Below are 14,935 nucleotides of genomic sequence, written 5' to 3' on the forward strand. Positions count from 1 at the left end.
TCTGCTTGCCCATAGAGGCAGAGGAGACAGATGGTCCCCACCAGGGTGGCCTTGTGGGAACCTTGCTGCAAAGCGGATGGGAAGCAAACAAGAAAAGGGGAAAGAAAGGCAAAGCCATTCAGCTCTACTGAAAACAACACAGAATGGATTGATCCTTTGCCCAGCATCGTGTTCTGAGTTCCTCGAGGTGTCTCCCTGGGGCTCGCCCAGCATCTTGATCAGAGGAGGCACCTTCTGCCACTGTAGCGGCTGGAAATGCCAGAGAGGTCACAGCACCCAGAGGTGATGGGCACTCCATCACAGCTGAGGATGCTGCCAACAGCAGCAGAGGTGGAGGATCCCACAACGGTGTTCTGTGGGAAGGAGCTGAGGATGGGTCCCGGCAGGGTCACCACCACAGGAGAGGGCTGGATGACAACGGTGGAGTTCTGGCATTGCCTGATACAGGGCTCATTGCAGCTGTTGGCCAGTGGGGTCGGACCGCAGGGACGGCACTGGTCATAGCAGGACATGTCTTGAAGTTAGAGGTGCACCTGGGATAGAGGATAGGGAGAAAGCAGAGCACAAGAGTGGGTGAGGAGCAGCCTGGTTACCCCATCACAAAGGAGACAAGGCCACTACTGAGTGGGGAGATGGGAGGTATTGCAGGAGCCACACAGCTTTCATCACCCTACAAAGAGCAGCCTCCACCAGGGAGCCTCCTTCCTAGTGCATAATCCAAAAGTGCCCTCTGCCACGTCCCAGCCTCTCTATGCAGACCTTCTCCCTGCTTCCCTCTGTCATGAAAAGAAGACCCAAAGCCCAGGACAGGATCTCACTTTGGAAGAGGAGGAGAAAGGGTTTCATACTCACCTGGTTCCCAAGGAGAAGAAGGCAAGAGAAGTGGATGAGGGAGCAGGGGCTTGGGCTGGCTTTTATACCTGCCCTTCATGGCCGCAGGACCAGAGACACCCTTTGCAGAGGTAACAATTTCCTGACAAGCTCATCTTAAACACAAACCATCACACCTAATGATATGGGCTGTGCTTTGGTTCACAACACTGCTGCCTTTTCATTTCCAGACTTGTGCCATGCCCATTCCAAAATGAAGGCTTCTTTTGAGCACGGGGATGAAAGGCCCCAGGATTTCCAGGGCAGGAATGCAGCAGTGCAGGCAGAAGTCTCAGCTGCAGTGCAGCATGGGTTCAGGGCTGAAAAGACACCTCAGCCTTGGTCACTGTGTTGGGGCTGTTTGAAATGTCCTTCTCAGGAAGAAGCTTCAGCCTTCCTCAGCCTGATGCACATGAGCTCCTGTGCATGAGGACATACCCTATCTTTGTCTTTCCCTCCCTCCTCAGCTCACCCCAGTGGTCACATGTTGTTGTTGCCTCCCCAGGTGTGTGTGTTGTGCTGTTAGGTTTTGACCCCATCCTGCCTAACACTGCTCTCAGGAAAACATTCTGGCCGGTTTGGACTTGTCCCCACTCTGTGCAGTGCATGAGTATACAAACAATGGCATGGGCATGTCTGGGGCCTTGTGCTTCCCCAGAGTGTTCCAGCCATGTAGCAGGTGTCCCAGCTCTCCTCTGCAGACTTCACAGTTGGTTTTGTTCCTACGTGTCTTCTTGTCTTGTGTGCACTTATATGCAGCTGTGTTTGTGTGGATGCACTACAGGAGCACAAATTTGTGGATGACTTGATGCTGGTGTGCATTAGTATGTGTATGTGAATCATTGCATGTCTGTAATCACAAGGCAATGTGCCGCTCATGGCGCGGAAACTCCCATGAGCACCACAGAGCAGCAGGTTCCCAGGGTCAGAAGGAGCGTGAGTGCAGCTGAGTGGTGATGGCACCAGCCTGTTGGAGACCTGTCCAGGGAAGAGGCCCTGAAATGCAGCCCCTGTCTCCTGAGCCCTCCTTCTCCTGCCTCTGCAGAGCTCACACTCCACTACTGCCTATTTCAGGCCCCACCAAGGATGGTTTCAGTCCACTTTGCATCCTTAGTTGCATTCAGTGTAACACTACTGGGAGTGCCTCAGCACGGCTGGCAGTCCCTGCTCCCTGCCTTTCCAGGACAGGACACAGCTGCTCTCCCCAGCGCCAGAGAGTTCAAAGGGTGGGGATTGCTTTCTGGGCAAGGGGAAGGCTGAGCAATCCTGTCAACTTTGTGCTGGCCATGTCTGAGTGGATCTGCTTCCAATGTACTGTTGAGTGTGTCTGGGGTGGGACATAGCAGTCCCTCATGCCCAAGCCAATGTCAAAGGGACTTGTGCTCTTCACAGGCCTGGTGCTGTGCCAGGCAGGGGCCAAGACCTTCTCCCAAACAGTCATTGAATGCCACGAACACAGTGCCTAATATCATTGTGCTGTGAGCGGAAGAACAGGCTCTGTAGATTTTGGACCAAAGGCCAAAGAGCTGATGACAGATTTGTTGTTCATGCCCAGAATGTTCCTGTCCCACATTGGGATCTCAGTGTGAGTGCCCAGCAGCTGCTTTTGGGAGGGAATGGATGTTGGGTTCAAGACCACATCCCCCACAGCCAGCTGCTGTCCCACAGGGGTGTCCAGTATAGACCCTCTTTCTAATAAGGGCTGTGCAGAGTGGGGAAATTTTCTAAGCCCATCTGCCCTCCTCAATATCAGTCAGCCTGACCTCCCATCCAGCTTGGAAAGAGTAGAGCTGAAGGCTTCACCCTTCCCTTTTGACACCTTTATGAGATGAGTGCCAGGGAGCTGTGCTGGGAGAGCTCAGCCAGGGCAGATTCCCCTCCCCATGGAGCTGCTGTTTCTGAGCTGAGGCTCTAGTGTAGCCAAGGGCCAAGCTCATTGCTTTCTCAGGAGGTAACAGGCCCTGTGGAGAAGGGAAGGGCAGGGGAGGGGTGTACCTGAATTTAGCAAGACCTTTGACAACGTCTCTTGTGCTGCCTTGTGCTCTTGGTTCAAAGCCCAGCTGACTGACACTTATGAGGGGGGGTCTTATGAGTAGGGATCAGTCACTTATGATCCCTACACTTATGATCCCTTACACTTATGATCCCTACACTTATGAGTAGGGATCAGTCGCAGGACCAATACTGTTAAATGTTTTCATTAACACAATGAACAGTGGGGAATTGGGAATGCCCGATATGTCTGTAAGTAACAACTAGAGAAGGAAAAGGGTGATAATTGCCGAATTTTTTACGGGCCACTGGGATGGCGACGCCGGGGGGGAGTGGTTTTGGAATGCCTTGTCCGTGGCCTGCAGCGACAGCCGGCCTGGCCCCTTCAGGTCAGCGGTGCAGGGCTGAGCCCCGGGGCGGAGAGGAGAGGAGAGGAGAGGAGAGGAGAGGAGAGGAGAGGAGAGGAGAGGAGAGGAGAGGAGAGGAGAGGAGAGGAGAGGAGAGGAGAGGAGAGGAGAGGAGAGGAGAGGAAGCGGAGCGGCCGGAGCAGAGAGCCGGTGCTGGCGGGGGGCAGCGAGGCGCGGGCGGCGGAGCGGCGGGATGCGGCGGGGCCGGGGCGCAGGGCTGGCGGGGCTGGCCGCGCTGCTCCTGAGTGCGTGGGGCTGGCGGGGGTGGATGGGGGCCGGGACTGTGCCCGCGCTTTTCCCCGGGGAGCCCAGCGCCACCTCTGCCCTCTCCTTCTTCAACGGGTCCTTCCCCCTCCTGCATCTCTCCCACCCTTTATGCCCCTTGCCGGACCCTCCGAGTCCATTCTTCCTATTCTCCCCACTTCTCTGCCACCTCTGTCAGTATGAGCCTGCTTGCATGAACCGCTGCCTTTCCATGCAACTTCTCCTTCCCCTCTGCATTCCGCAGTTATTACTGCCCCGAATATAGCCCTTTCTCCTTCACTGTAACAGCCCCTCTCCCTGTCTACTCCTCCTCTCTTCCACTTGCCTGCCCAGACACCCATCTTCTGACCCATCTCTCCATGCATCACTAACAGCTCTCCCTATTCTTCTTCCCTCCCTGCACTCACCCACACTGGGATCATGGGCACATGTCCCCATTCTTTCCAGACTGGTGCTATCTCACTGCCACGCTTCACTGAGACGCACCTTACTCTCCTGTCTCCTCTTCTCTCCATCCATCCATCCATCCATCCATCCATCCATCCACCCATCCAACCGTGCACCTTGCACGCATCTATTTCGAAGTCCCTTCCAGACTTGTCCCCTTGCACCACTCACCCACACCAAGGTCACTCTAGATCCATCTAGCTGAGCACATTATCCTCATTTATTCTGGTCCGGCTCTATCCCACTGCCACTCATTTTGATGATTTCTCTGGGAAAAGATCCACCGGAGCTGGGTGAGCTTTAGTGATTTTTGCCCTGTCCTTCTCCTCTCTTGGCAGTGGCTGTGGGTAGAGCCCAGGTGCAGCAGGACCCATCGGCAGAGACCACCGAGGGCACCGGCATCAACATCAACTGCTCACACCCCAACAGACAGACCAGGGATTTAATCTACTGGTACTGTCAGTTGCTGGGCCAAGGCCCCGTACTCATCCCCTTCAGTCACAAGGACTCCAAAGCAGTGCAGGACCCTGTGGGGGGGCTGTGGGTGGCGGCAGACCGCCGGCTCACTTCCCCCACTTGGGATGGGAAAGAGTCTTCCAATGAAGAGTAAAAGAGAAAACTCCTGAGATTAGGCAAAGACAGTTTAATCAGTAAAGCAAAAGCCACACACACAAGCAAGGGAAAACAAGGAATTAATTCACAACGTCCCATCGGCGGGCAGGTGTTCAGCCGTCTCTAGGACTCCATCACACATGACAGTTACCTGGCAAGACAAAATGACATAACTCCAAACGTGCACCCCTTCCTCCTTCTTCCCCAAATTTAAATAATGAGCATGACGTCGTATGGCATGGAATATTTCTTTGGTCAGTTGGTATTAGCAGTGCTGGCCATATGTCCTCCCACCTTCTTGTGCTCCCCCCAGCCCGCTTGCTGTCAGGGCGGTGTGAGGAGCAGAAAAGGCTGTGATTACTTAGCAACAACTCAAAACACTGGTATGCCATCAACATTGTTTCTCAGCCCAAACTGAGAACATAGCACTACACCATCTGCTACAAAGACACTTAACTTCAGCCCAGATGATACCACAACACCCACACACTCCAAGCAGGGTGTAGACAGAAATTCTCCCAGACAGTGGTGGAGGTGGATGCACTTGGAGGAGGAATCGCGCCTGCAGAGGTGGCAGTGTCCGGCAGGGTCCGGGAAGGAGCGATTGCAGCTGCCAGCCTCTCTGGCTCCTAGCGAGAAGCAGCGCCTTTCTGCTCTGCACAGGGCGGCGGGCGGCACACACCCTGCTGCCCACGGGCAGCCACACAGCCCTCGGCCCTGCTGCAGGACCGTCCACTGCTGCTGCTCCACAGGCAGGGGCTGGGCATCTCTGCCACCCCACTCACATTCCCAGGCACTGTTACAACACACTCATTCAGTGCCAATACAAGCCCTTGCTTTGAAACCACGACCACAAGTGCTTTCTTGCTGCTAACTTTGTAAATATTTGTAAATGTAAAAATTACAAACCAAATAAGTAACCTATCAGCTTGTTTTCTTCTTCCCTTTTCCTCTGCTGCCACTCATGGCCACAGCTGGGAACAAAGCTTGTGGTAGGATGCACAGCTACTCTTATGATTTTGCCCCATGGCCATATTAGGCCACGTAGAAAAGAACCCTTCCCTGCCCTGTATCTGGTCATTCACAAGCGAAAAAGACCCATCAGCCAGATAGTGAACAAGACTCTCTGTCCAAAGCCTTATTGCACTTCCCCACTGCTAGACAGTGGTCCCGATCTTTTCCATGTCTCTTCTTGTCAGGAAAGCCAGCAGTACATGGCTGGGAGGAAGCCCTATTTCCCTGAGTCCATGCTGGTTTCTCTGTCCAACAACTGGCAATCCCATCTCAGTGATCTTCTTTCCTCCCATAGGCAACAGGAATGCTTCTGGGCACCTATTGTCAGGCAATGGCACCCCAGCACTGCATGTGGAAGCTCAGCTGGAGGGTGCTGACTTTCCAGCTTCATCCAACCCTACGAATTGGAGTCTGATGCTCATGAAGCATCAGCCACTTCACCTGAGAAAGCCTAGTGTTTTGGTTGTTGTCCCATTGCTGCTCCAGCATTGCGTGCCTCTCCCAAGTGACGTGGGTCTGGTCTGCCTGCTCTGTTCCAGTCTCTGCATGTCCCTATTGATCTCAGAGGGCACTAGGCAACGTTGATGGGAATCGACAGCAGCCCGCATTGTCCTGCACTCTGCTGTGTCTCATGTCCTGGGGACATTTCAGGTCCTGCTTTTGGTTGCTCTCCAGTCCTGCGGGCAGCACCCACAGACACAGTTCTCCCCCAAAAGCAAGGAATGCCGAGCATTGATGGATACTGGAGGATAGGCTCAGGCTCTTTCTCCAGCCTCAGTGGACTGTCCCAGGTATTTTCCCAAATGCCACAGAGAAAGAGGGCACAGCTGACAAGGGTGGGCATCAGCCTGTCCTCGGGCACTGGTGCCTGGGCCCGGCTGGAGGTCTAAAAGCCAAGTGCCCAGGACAGATGGATACAGGAGAATTGCCTCCAGAAGCAGCACTGCTCCGAGAAGTGAGGAGGAGACATTCAGTCCTGACTCAGTCAACCCATTTGGAGAGCTTGACACTCATTGAAATCAGTCCCACACTCTCCATCAAGGTGTGTCTGCCATGTTGATGCCTCCTCCTTCTGAAGTGGTCCCATGGACTCCCTTCCCTGTCAGGTTGAAGAAAGAAGAGCTTTAAGAACGTGATGCATCTCTTCTGAAATGAAAATTGTACAAAGGGGAAAAGCAAGTGCCCTTTGGAAGTGCTGATGTCCTCCCAGTGAGTGTAAAGAGAGAGTTGGTGCCCAGCCAGCACTTGACAGCTCTGCAGGTTGGGGACTTTGCCAATCACATTAAAGTGTTTCCACAACAAAGCCCCAAATGGGTGGAACAATGTACTGTGAAAGACTGCTGTGGGGTTTTAGATGTGGAAATGCCCAGATAGGTGTAGTGTAAAGTATAAGAATATACATATTTTTAATTTAAAATTAAAAAGTACTTTCAGACACTGGATAGAGAAAGGAAGGGGATTGTGTACACTGTTGGCTGTCTTATGCCAGGAATAGTGGCTATAGGTAGACATACCAGACATTGCCAAATTTCATCTTGAATCAGAGCATGAGTCTGTGAAACAGCTGCAAGGATGGGGCATAGATGCATCCAGAAAATATCAGCCTAAACAGAGAAATACATGCCCATTTCCCAAAGCAGTGAGCCACCTGCTGGGACTTCTTTAGGGGACTCAGACAAATCCCTGACAGCATGAAGAACTCCATGAACTGGAACTACAAACCTGTGGGAGGACCACTGCTCTAGCGTTCATGAGAGAAGTGTTTCTGCATGGGGTTTGTGAGCCTTTCCAAGCACTTGTCTTTAGAGCACTGTGAGACATCCTGAGTGTACCCAGGAGGGAAGAGAGGGAGATGGGAGCATTAGAATCGAGGGTCAGCCCAGCCTAAGATGGCTGTGAGGTGAGTGAGATGAGCTCAGTGGGGAACTGGTGTCTTCTCACTCCCTGTGATGCCCTGGTGCACTTACACTTTGGTGAGGAACTTGTGCAGGGTAGCAGTGATGGGAGGAAGGGGGTGAATCTCTGTGGTCTCACTGAGGCCCTTAGAAAAGCCGCTTTACTTTTTCTGGAAAGGCCACCCCAGAGCTTGCTTCACTTCTTTGTTCCTAAGGGTGTAAATGAAGGGGTTCAGCAAAGGAGTTACAGATTTGTGAAAGGTATTCAGGACTTTGTTCCAGATCCAGAGAGTTCTGCACCAGTGGCTTGGTGTAGACAAACATGATACAGCCATACCAGGTGGCCAGCAGAACAATTATGGAGACGAGGAAGGTCACTAGCTCCACAGGCCATGTGTCACTGCAGGAGAGGGCAAGGCAGGAATCTATATCACAGTGGAAATGACTGATGACATCTGGCCCACAGATCATCAGCCTGCGTGTCAGAAAGACCAGAAGAGGGATGGCCAGAAAGCCTCCCAGCCAGGAGCTCAGCACCAACTGAGCAGAGAGGACACTGTTCATGAGGGAGCTGTATCTCAAGGGGTAGTGTATGGCTAAGTAGCAGTCATGGGCCATGACAGACAGGAGAAAACACTCAGTGGAGCCTAGAGAGAGAAGAAGGAACAGCTGGGGGAAGCCGACATGGAAAGAGATGGTGTGATTAGTCCCCAGCATGACTCCTACAGCTTTGGGAACAACACCCATAGTGTACCAGATCTCCAGGAAGGAGACATTCCAGAGGAGAAAAGTACTTTGGGGTATGGAGGTTGCTGTTCATCCACACAGGGGCTATGATGGATGCAGTGCCTGTTACTGTCAGGGAGTACGTCAGTGCAAATACCACCAGAAGGGAGGCCCTGGAATACCAATCGTTTCTCATGGACTCCTGGCCTTGTATATTTGCTTTCTTCCATATCTCAGCAGGGGAAGGTTTTGCAAATACGTCCATTTCCTCCACTGACGTCTGCTTCTCAGATGGGATGGGGGAGAGAGTAAGAAGAGTAAGAGTGAGAAAACTCCTGGGTTGAGATAAAGACAGTTTAATAAGTAAAGCAAAAGCTGTGCACACAAGCAAAAGAAAACAAGGAATTCATTCACTACTTCCCATCAGCAGGCAGGCACTCAGCTATTTCCAGGAAACATCATGTCTAATGGGAGAACAAAACCCATAACTCTGAATGCCCCCCTAACCCCCCCCCGCCCCGCCTTCCTTCTTCTTCCCCCAGGTTTATATACCAAGTGTGATGTAATACGGCATGGAATATTCCTTTGTTCAGTTGGTGTCAGCTGTCCTGACTGTGTCTCCTCCTGACCTTTGGTGCACTCCCAGCCCACTCACTGGTGGGTGGGTATGAGGAGTGGAAAAGGCCTCGACTGCTTCGCAACAGCCAAAAACATTAGTGCGCTGTCAACAGTATTCCCATCCCAACCCCAAAACATAATACATAGGGCTCTCTCTTCACACAGGCCAATTACAGAACAGCAAGACAGTTCTCTAAAGTGTGGCCAGTTGCTGACATGTGGGAGGTGTCTGAAGTAGCCATGTCTCAAGAGACTGGAAATGTCAAGTATTTGGTGCTGGATATTAAAGTGGTCTTGAAACCTCCAGGGTGGGAGATAGCTAAAGGCGACTGTGGACAGCGGAATACAGTGCGAGTAGAGTAAGGGATTCACCTACCTCATTTCCGAGCCCCTAACCACAGTTAAGGCCTAAGTCTTCAGTCTTTACGGGAGTGAAGATGCAAGTAAAGATCTAAGCGCAAAGTCAGACAAGACATGAGTAGGGGGAAATTGTTCTCCTGTCTCTCCAGAGCCAGTGTCTCCAGGTGAGCTACATATCTTTGCTCCATTGACGATCAGTGGAGAGAAATCGGCACTGTGAAGACTCAGTTCATCTTCTCTCATACCCATCAGGCAATCCGTGCCTTACAAGCACCTATTTTTCTTCAGCTGACACTCAATGTAGACTACACAGCTGGCTTAGACAACACACACACAGACACACAAACACACACAAGTCTTGAGCTCTAGGCATCTAGAGCTAGTGAAGAAGTCTCACACCCAAAGAGAGGCTTTCTATGCTGTCAAGGAATACCGTACAGGTGCTGAACTTCACAGATGCATCCTCTGCAAGTCCCATGTCCAGGGTGTCAACGTGGTTGAGAGGAGCCTGATCTGTGCTTGGTGTGAGGAGGAAGTGCCCAGCTTGAGCCCATTCACCCACACAAAGCTTCCTCCCTGCTATCCATCTGTCCTTGAGTACCTTGGACGTGGATATGGGGTTTAACCATGGCATGAGGGTGCTTGGAACGCAAATAGATATCCGCTTATTGCTTAGGGTCCTAGTGACAAACAACAGGAAAAGGGATGATATACTCGATGCCTGTTTCTCCTCAGTTGTTATTGGTATGGCTTCCCCTCAGGCCTACCACATCCCTGAGCCTCCCCACAAACTCTCTGGGAATGAAGCAGCACCTACAGTGTAAGTCCTGTCCTGTTGATGGAGGGGGAGTTACAGCACAACTGGGTGGACACCTGGTGGCCGGTGAAGGTCAATACATCACAGGCAGGTAAAGCAAGGAGAGCTGGCCTAGAATAGCCATGATATTATTGCTGGAAGTACCAGAGATGTCCTGTCCCTCTTCTCCCATGCCCCATAAAACCATGGTGGTGCAGAGATCTCTAAACAGTCCAGTTACTTGTGTGTTGCAGAAGTGAGGTGAGGCTCCAGATGAGGGTTGATCATACCGATTAATCCCATTTGGACTGTTTTGTCCTGCCCTGGTTTGGTGGGGACGTGGCTTTGCCTGCATGCAAATACACCATTGCCATTGTGCAGTGCTCTGTGCACTTTTGGCAGTGGCTTCTTGTGCTTTCTACAGACTCATTTCCCAGCTGTGCTCTCTCGTAGCGCCCACAAGATTTCCCTGTGCCTCCTCAACATCCTGCTGGGTAGGTGCAGTCAGGAGGTGGTCACCAGAGTAAAGGGACCTCACACACCTGAGGGACCGGCTGCACTCCTCCTAGTGCTGGGACACAGTCTGCTGGGAAGGCAGGGGACTGTGCCCATTCCCCTGAGGCAACACAGCTTTCTTTACAGACCAAGCAGGATTCCTGAAAGTCCATATGTCTGCTGGACAACCCCAGCTTCTAACAATGGCTTACTAGTTGGAGAGGTGTCAGCATGTTGTGGGGCAGCCAGTCCTGCTCTGAGGCTACAGCCGTGGGGGGAGGGAACCACACAACATGGGGGGCACAATCCTCCCCACTGTGAGCTTAGCAGATATGGGAGGAAACCTTTCACCCACTGGATATTAAAAGTCTTTCCTGCTAACAGATCATGGGCTGGGATATATATTTGGGCACTCTCAGAGCCCACCCCAAGCTGTAAGCGGTGGGACCCCTCCTGGCTGCAAGGTTAGAAAGACTTTTGGAGACAATTGTTCCATGCCTCCCTCACTGTGATTCAGTTAATATTCATCATGTTACTCCTTGTGTAATGGGGCAGATTTCCATGAATTAGGGTTATTTCTGACCCGATATCTAACAGAGTCAAAACCCGTTCTTTCTTACGCTGGCTCCACAATGTTACAAGAGGAACACAAGGGTTCATTCCTTGCCCATGCCTGTCCCCGTCCCCATACCTGCCCCTATGCTGAAGAGGGAATGTCCCTTCCCTGGGCTTGTTTGCATGGAAGGGGGGATACCATGCCATGTGCCCTTGCTCCGCCCCGCCCATTTGCTGCCCAGACCCCTTTGAGATTCTGCGCCTGCATCTCACATGAGGCCAGTGCTTCAGCTCCAAACATCCTCATGCCCTCTCCAAGTATGGCAGTAACAGCCAAACACAGCACAAGTTTTCCTTCCCTTTGAAAGAAGTGAATAATTCAGGTGGGCTGCGACATCCAGCTAGTTCCTCCTCACTTTCCCAATTCACCAGAAAAATCACCAAGGCCAAGTATCTTGTGACAACCCCCCATGACTGTGTGGAGCCAGCCAGGCATTTGGTCTATCTCTTCTTCGCTGAGCTTTCTCTGCAAAGGCATTTCCCACTGGGACCTCCCAACTACACCAAATGTTTTGAACCAGAAGCTGCTGGTTTGTTTTGATTCCCATAAGAAAAGTACAGAGGCTCTGTAAGGTACTGTTTAAAATCCCACTTCTTAGACTAAGACCATGAAGAACGAGAAGGCAGTAGAGACGATCCTACATCCTCCAGATGCTAGGAACCCTAAGCTATGTGCTGTCGACTAGGCATCTCCAATAACGGCACAGCACCCCACGCAGGTCATGCCCATGAAAGGCTTACCCCATTTTGGTCTGTCAAGCTTTTAGAAGATTTTCATAAAATAAGCCAGCTCAATTCATCATTTCTGCTGTCAAACAGAAACAGAGTTCACATGAGAACCTCGTACTGTACATTTAGATACAGGCAAGGACACCCAGGCAGTGCAATCACTGGCACTGACCAGGAGCTGCCTACAGGCGCATCGGTTCCAATCGAGTGGCTGAGTTTGTCCTCTGCCCAAGGGACTTGAGCAGCACAACACAGCTCTGAAGGCCAAGCTCTGCGTGTAGCAGAGCACAGCAGAGGCGTGAGCCTCACTAGGTTAACTGGCACATGGATCACTAGCTCCTCAATGCACAGTGCCCTTTAGTTGAGGGCCAAAGCATCCTGCCAGTTTTTTCCTTCACATGAACAAGCACCAGATCTTGAACCTGCTCAGAGCAGCTTTCGCATTCTTGTTTCTTAGGGTGTAAATCAAGGGGTTGAGCAGAGGAGTGAGAATCACGGATCAATGTAAAGAACGGGCACTGCTTTGCCTAGTGACCCTTCTGAGGGGGCTTCCACGTAGGTGAAGACACGTGGGCCATAGAAACAGGCCCCAGCAGTGAAATGGGAAGCACACCCTCTGGCAACAGTGCCCTTTCCCAGATCTCCTTGGTTGCACAGCCAAACTGGAGGTCATGCCAAGAACCAGTAGCAGCGCTCTGGTACTGCTTTGGCCAAACGACTTAGTCGTCTGTCAGAAGAAATGCCACCCTTTCCTTCCCTACAAGGATGACTGCAGATGGTATCATCATTGTGAAGGATCTGAGGTCCCTCCTGCTTATTACAAGGTTTAGTGCAATGGGGTTGGGAAGTCCACCTGTGCTGCTGTTGATGATGGTTATTAATAGTATGACGAGGGAAAAAAGATTTCAGAGATGCAAGTGAAACTCCCTCACACAGCTTGTGGCCTTCAGTCATTCAGAGATATGCTTCATGAGCCTTAATCCCTCTTGATGGAGGACATGGGTGTGGGGATTTCCATCCTTCCACTTGTACACTTTTGTCAAGACACCTGAATTTTCATACGGGAAATAGGATATGAGACTGTCGCAGCTGCCAAGAGACATTTCCACTGATCAGGAATGGTGAGATTTACATGTAAAGAAAATCCTCTTCCACCAGAATGACAGCCAATTCCTGACCACAGACTCTGGGAGGACAAACGAAGCAGTCAATGGTTCAGAGCTCTTGCATGGGAACCTAGTGACCTCGTCCTTGCTCATGTTCACAGTCTCCTGCATGGTGTGTATCAGAGCCATTTGATCTCCCTCAGAAATACACTGTTTCTCTGTCCCCATTTCTGTGCTGACTGCCCTCAGCACCCACATCCTTAGCTCCACTTTCCACCCCCAGAGCATGCAGCAGCATGGGTGACTTTTCCCAGGTATTCCCAACCATGCGTGCTGGCCATGACCACTAGATTGGGTGGTGGAAGGGGGAGGAAGGTGGAGTAGTAGCTATGGGCCATCCCAAGAGCTAGTCCCTGCTTTACCACTCTTGCCATTCTGCACAGCAAATCACCTTCTGGAGCCCCACAACCACCCCCTGTCACCCCACAGCAGCTCTGGCCATAGCAAAAGGAATGCCCTTCCTCAAGACCTTATGGGGCTGATGACCCCTCAGGGCCTCCTGCCTTTCTGGGTATTTGTAGGCAGAGACACAGCAGGGCAAGACCTGATGGTCACTGGCAGCAGAGCAGCCCAGGATATCTTCCTCAGCTCCAAGGCATGGTGCTCAAAAGAGGAGCCTCTGCTGGCTGTCCCAGCCATCCACTCCTCTGTGAATGGAGAAGGGTCTCCTTGTGCCCTCACCCACTTCCACCCCAGAGGAACCCCTGTTCCTTTGGCAGTGTGGGGAGTGTCCACAGTGGGAAGGAGCACACGGAGGCCAGGCTTGAATGCAGCAGAACTTTAATGAGTGAAAAGAGGGAAACAAAGTCACTCCAGGTGGAGGTTGCCAGTTCATGGAGCCCTGGCGGCAGCTGAGACTGTGCAGTTCTTGGCCATGGGGAAGATTTTGCATGATGTCTGTGTGCCCCATAGAGGGGCATAGAGGAGACAAATGTACCCCACCAGGTCTGCCGTGGTGAGACCTTGCTGCCAAGGAGAAGCGAAGCAAGCAAAGAAGAGGGAGAGAAAGACAAAGCCATTCAGGGATACTGCAAACACATTCCAAACCTCGATCCTTTGCCCAGCACCATGTTTTGAGTTCCTCACGGTGTCTCCCTGGGGCTTGCCCAACATCGTGATCAGAGAATGCACCTTCTGCCACTGTAGCGGCTGGAAATGCCAGAGAGGTCACAGCACCCAGAGGTGATGGGCACTCCATCACAGCTGAGGATGCTGCCAACAGCAGCAGAGGTGGACGATCCCACAACGGTGTTCTGTGGGAAGGAGCTGAGGATGGGTCCGGGCAGGGTCACCACCACGGGAGGGGGCTCAATGACGACAGTGGAGTTCTGGCACTGTCTGACACAGGGCTCATTGCAGCTGTTGGCCAGCGGGGTTGGGCCGCAGGGCCGGCATGGCAGGCACTGGTTGTAGCAGGACATGTCTCTGGGCTGCAGGTGCACCTGGGAGAGGAGCAGGGAGAAAGCAGAGCACAAGGGTGGATGAGGACCAGGCCTGTCACCCTGTCACAAAGGAGACAAGGCCACTACTGAGTGGGGAGCTGGAAGCTCAGCCAGGAGACACACAGTCTTAAACACCCTATGAAGTGCAGCCCAGTCTGCACAATGTGTCTCCTACTGCATAAACCAAAAGCACCCACTGCCACGTCCCAGCCTCACTCTAAGCAAAACTTCTCCTCACTTCCCTCTATCATGACAAGAAGATAAAAACCACAGGACAGGAGACAGACAATATCAGCTGAGAGGTCCATCGAGGAGAGATCTCTCTGTGGAAGAGAAGGAGAAGGTGCCCAAGACTCACCTGGTTCCCAAGGAGAAGCAGGCAAGAGAAGTGGATGAGGGAGCAGGGGCTTGGGCTGGCTTTTATACCTGCCCTTCATGGCCACAGGACCAGAGACACCCTTTGCAGAGGTAACAATTTCCTGACAAG

General features: G+C 52.1%; 1 protein-coding gene across 1 annotated transcript; it reads right to left on the minus strand.

Annotated features, from left to right (window-relative positions):
* Positions 1 to 218: 218 nt before the first annotated feature.
* Positions 219 to 512, minus strand: LOC309681213 (feather beta keratin-like; the record flags this gene model as incomplete). The annotated part of the gene is made up of 1 exon (XM_082495050.1): positions 219 to 512. The coding sequence occupies one exon, from the start codon at positions 510 to 512 to the stop codon at positions 219 to 221; it is 294 nt and encodes a 97-aa protein (XP_082351176.1).
* Between the last annotated feature and the right edge of the window lie 14,423 nt (positions 513 to 14,935).

The sequence above is a fragment of the Vanellus vanellus genome (genome assembly GCF_965231255.1).
Source record: "Vanellus vanellus genome assembly, chromosome: 24".
NCBI lineage: Eukaryota > Metazoa > Chordata > Aves > Charadriiformes > Charadriidae > Vanellus > Vanellus vanellus.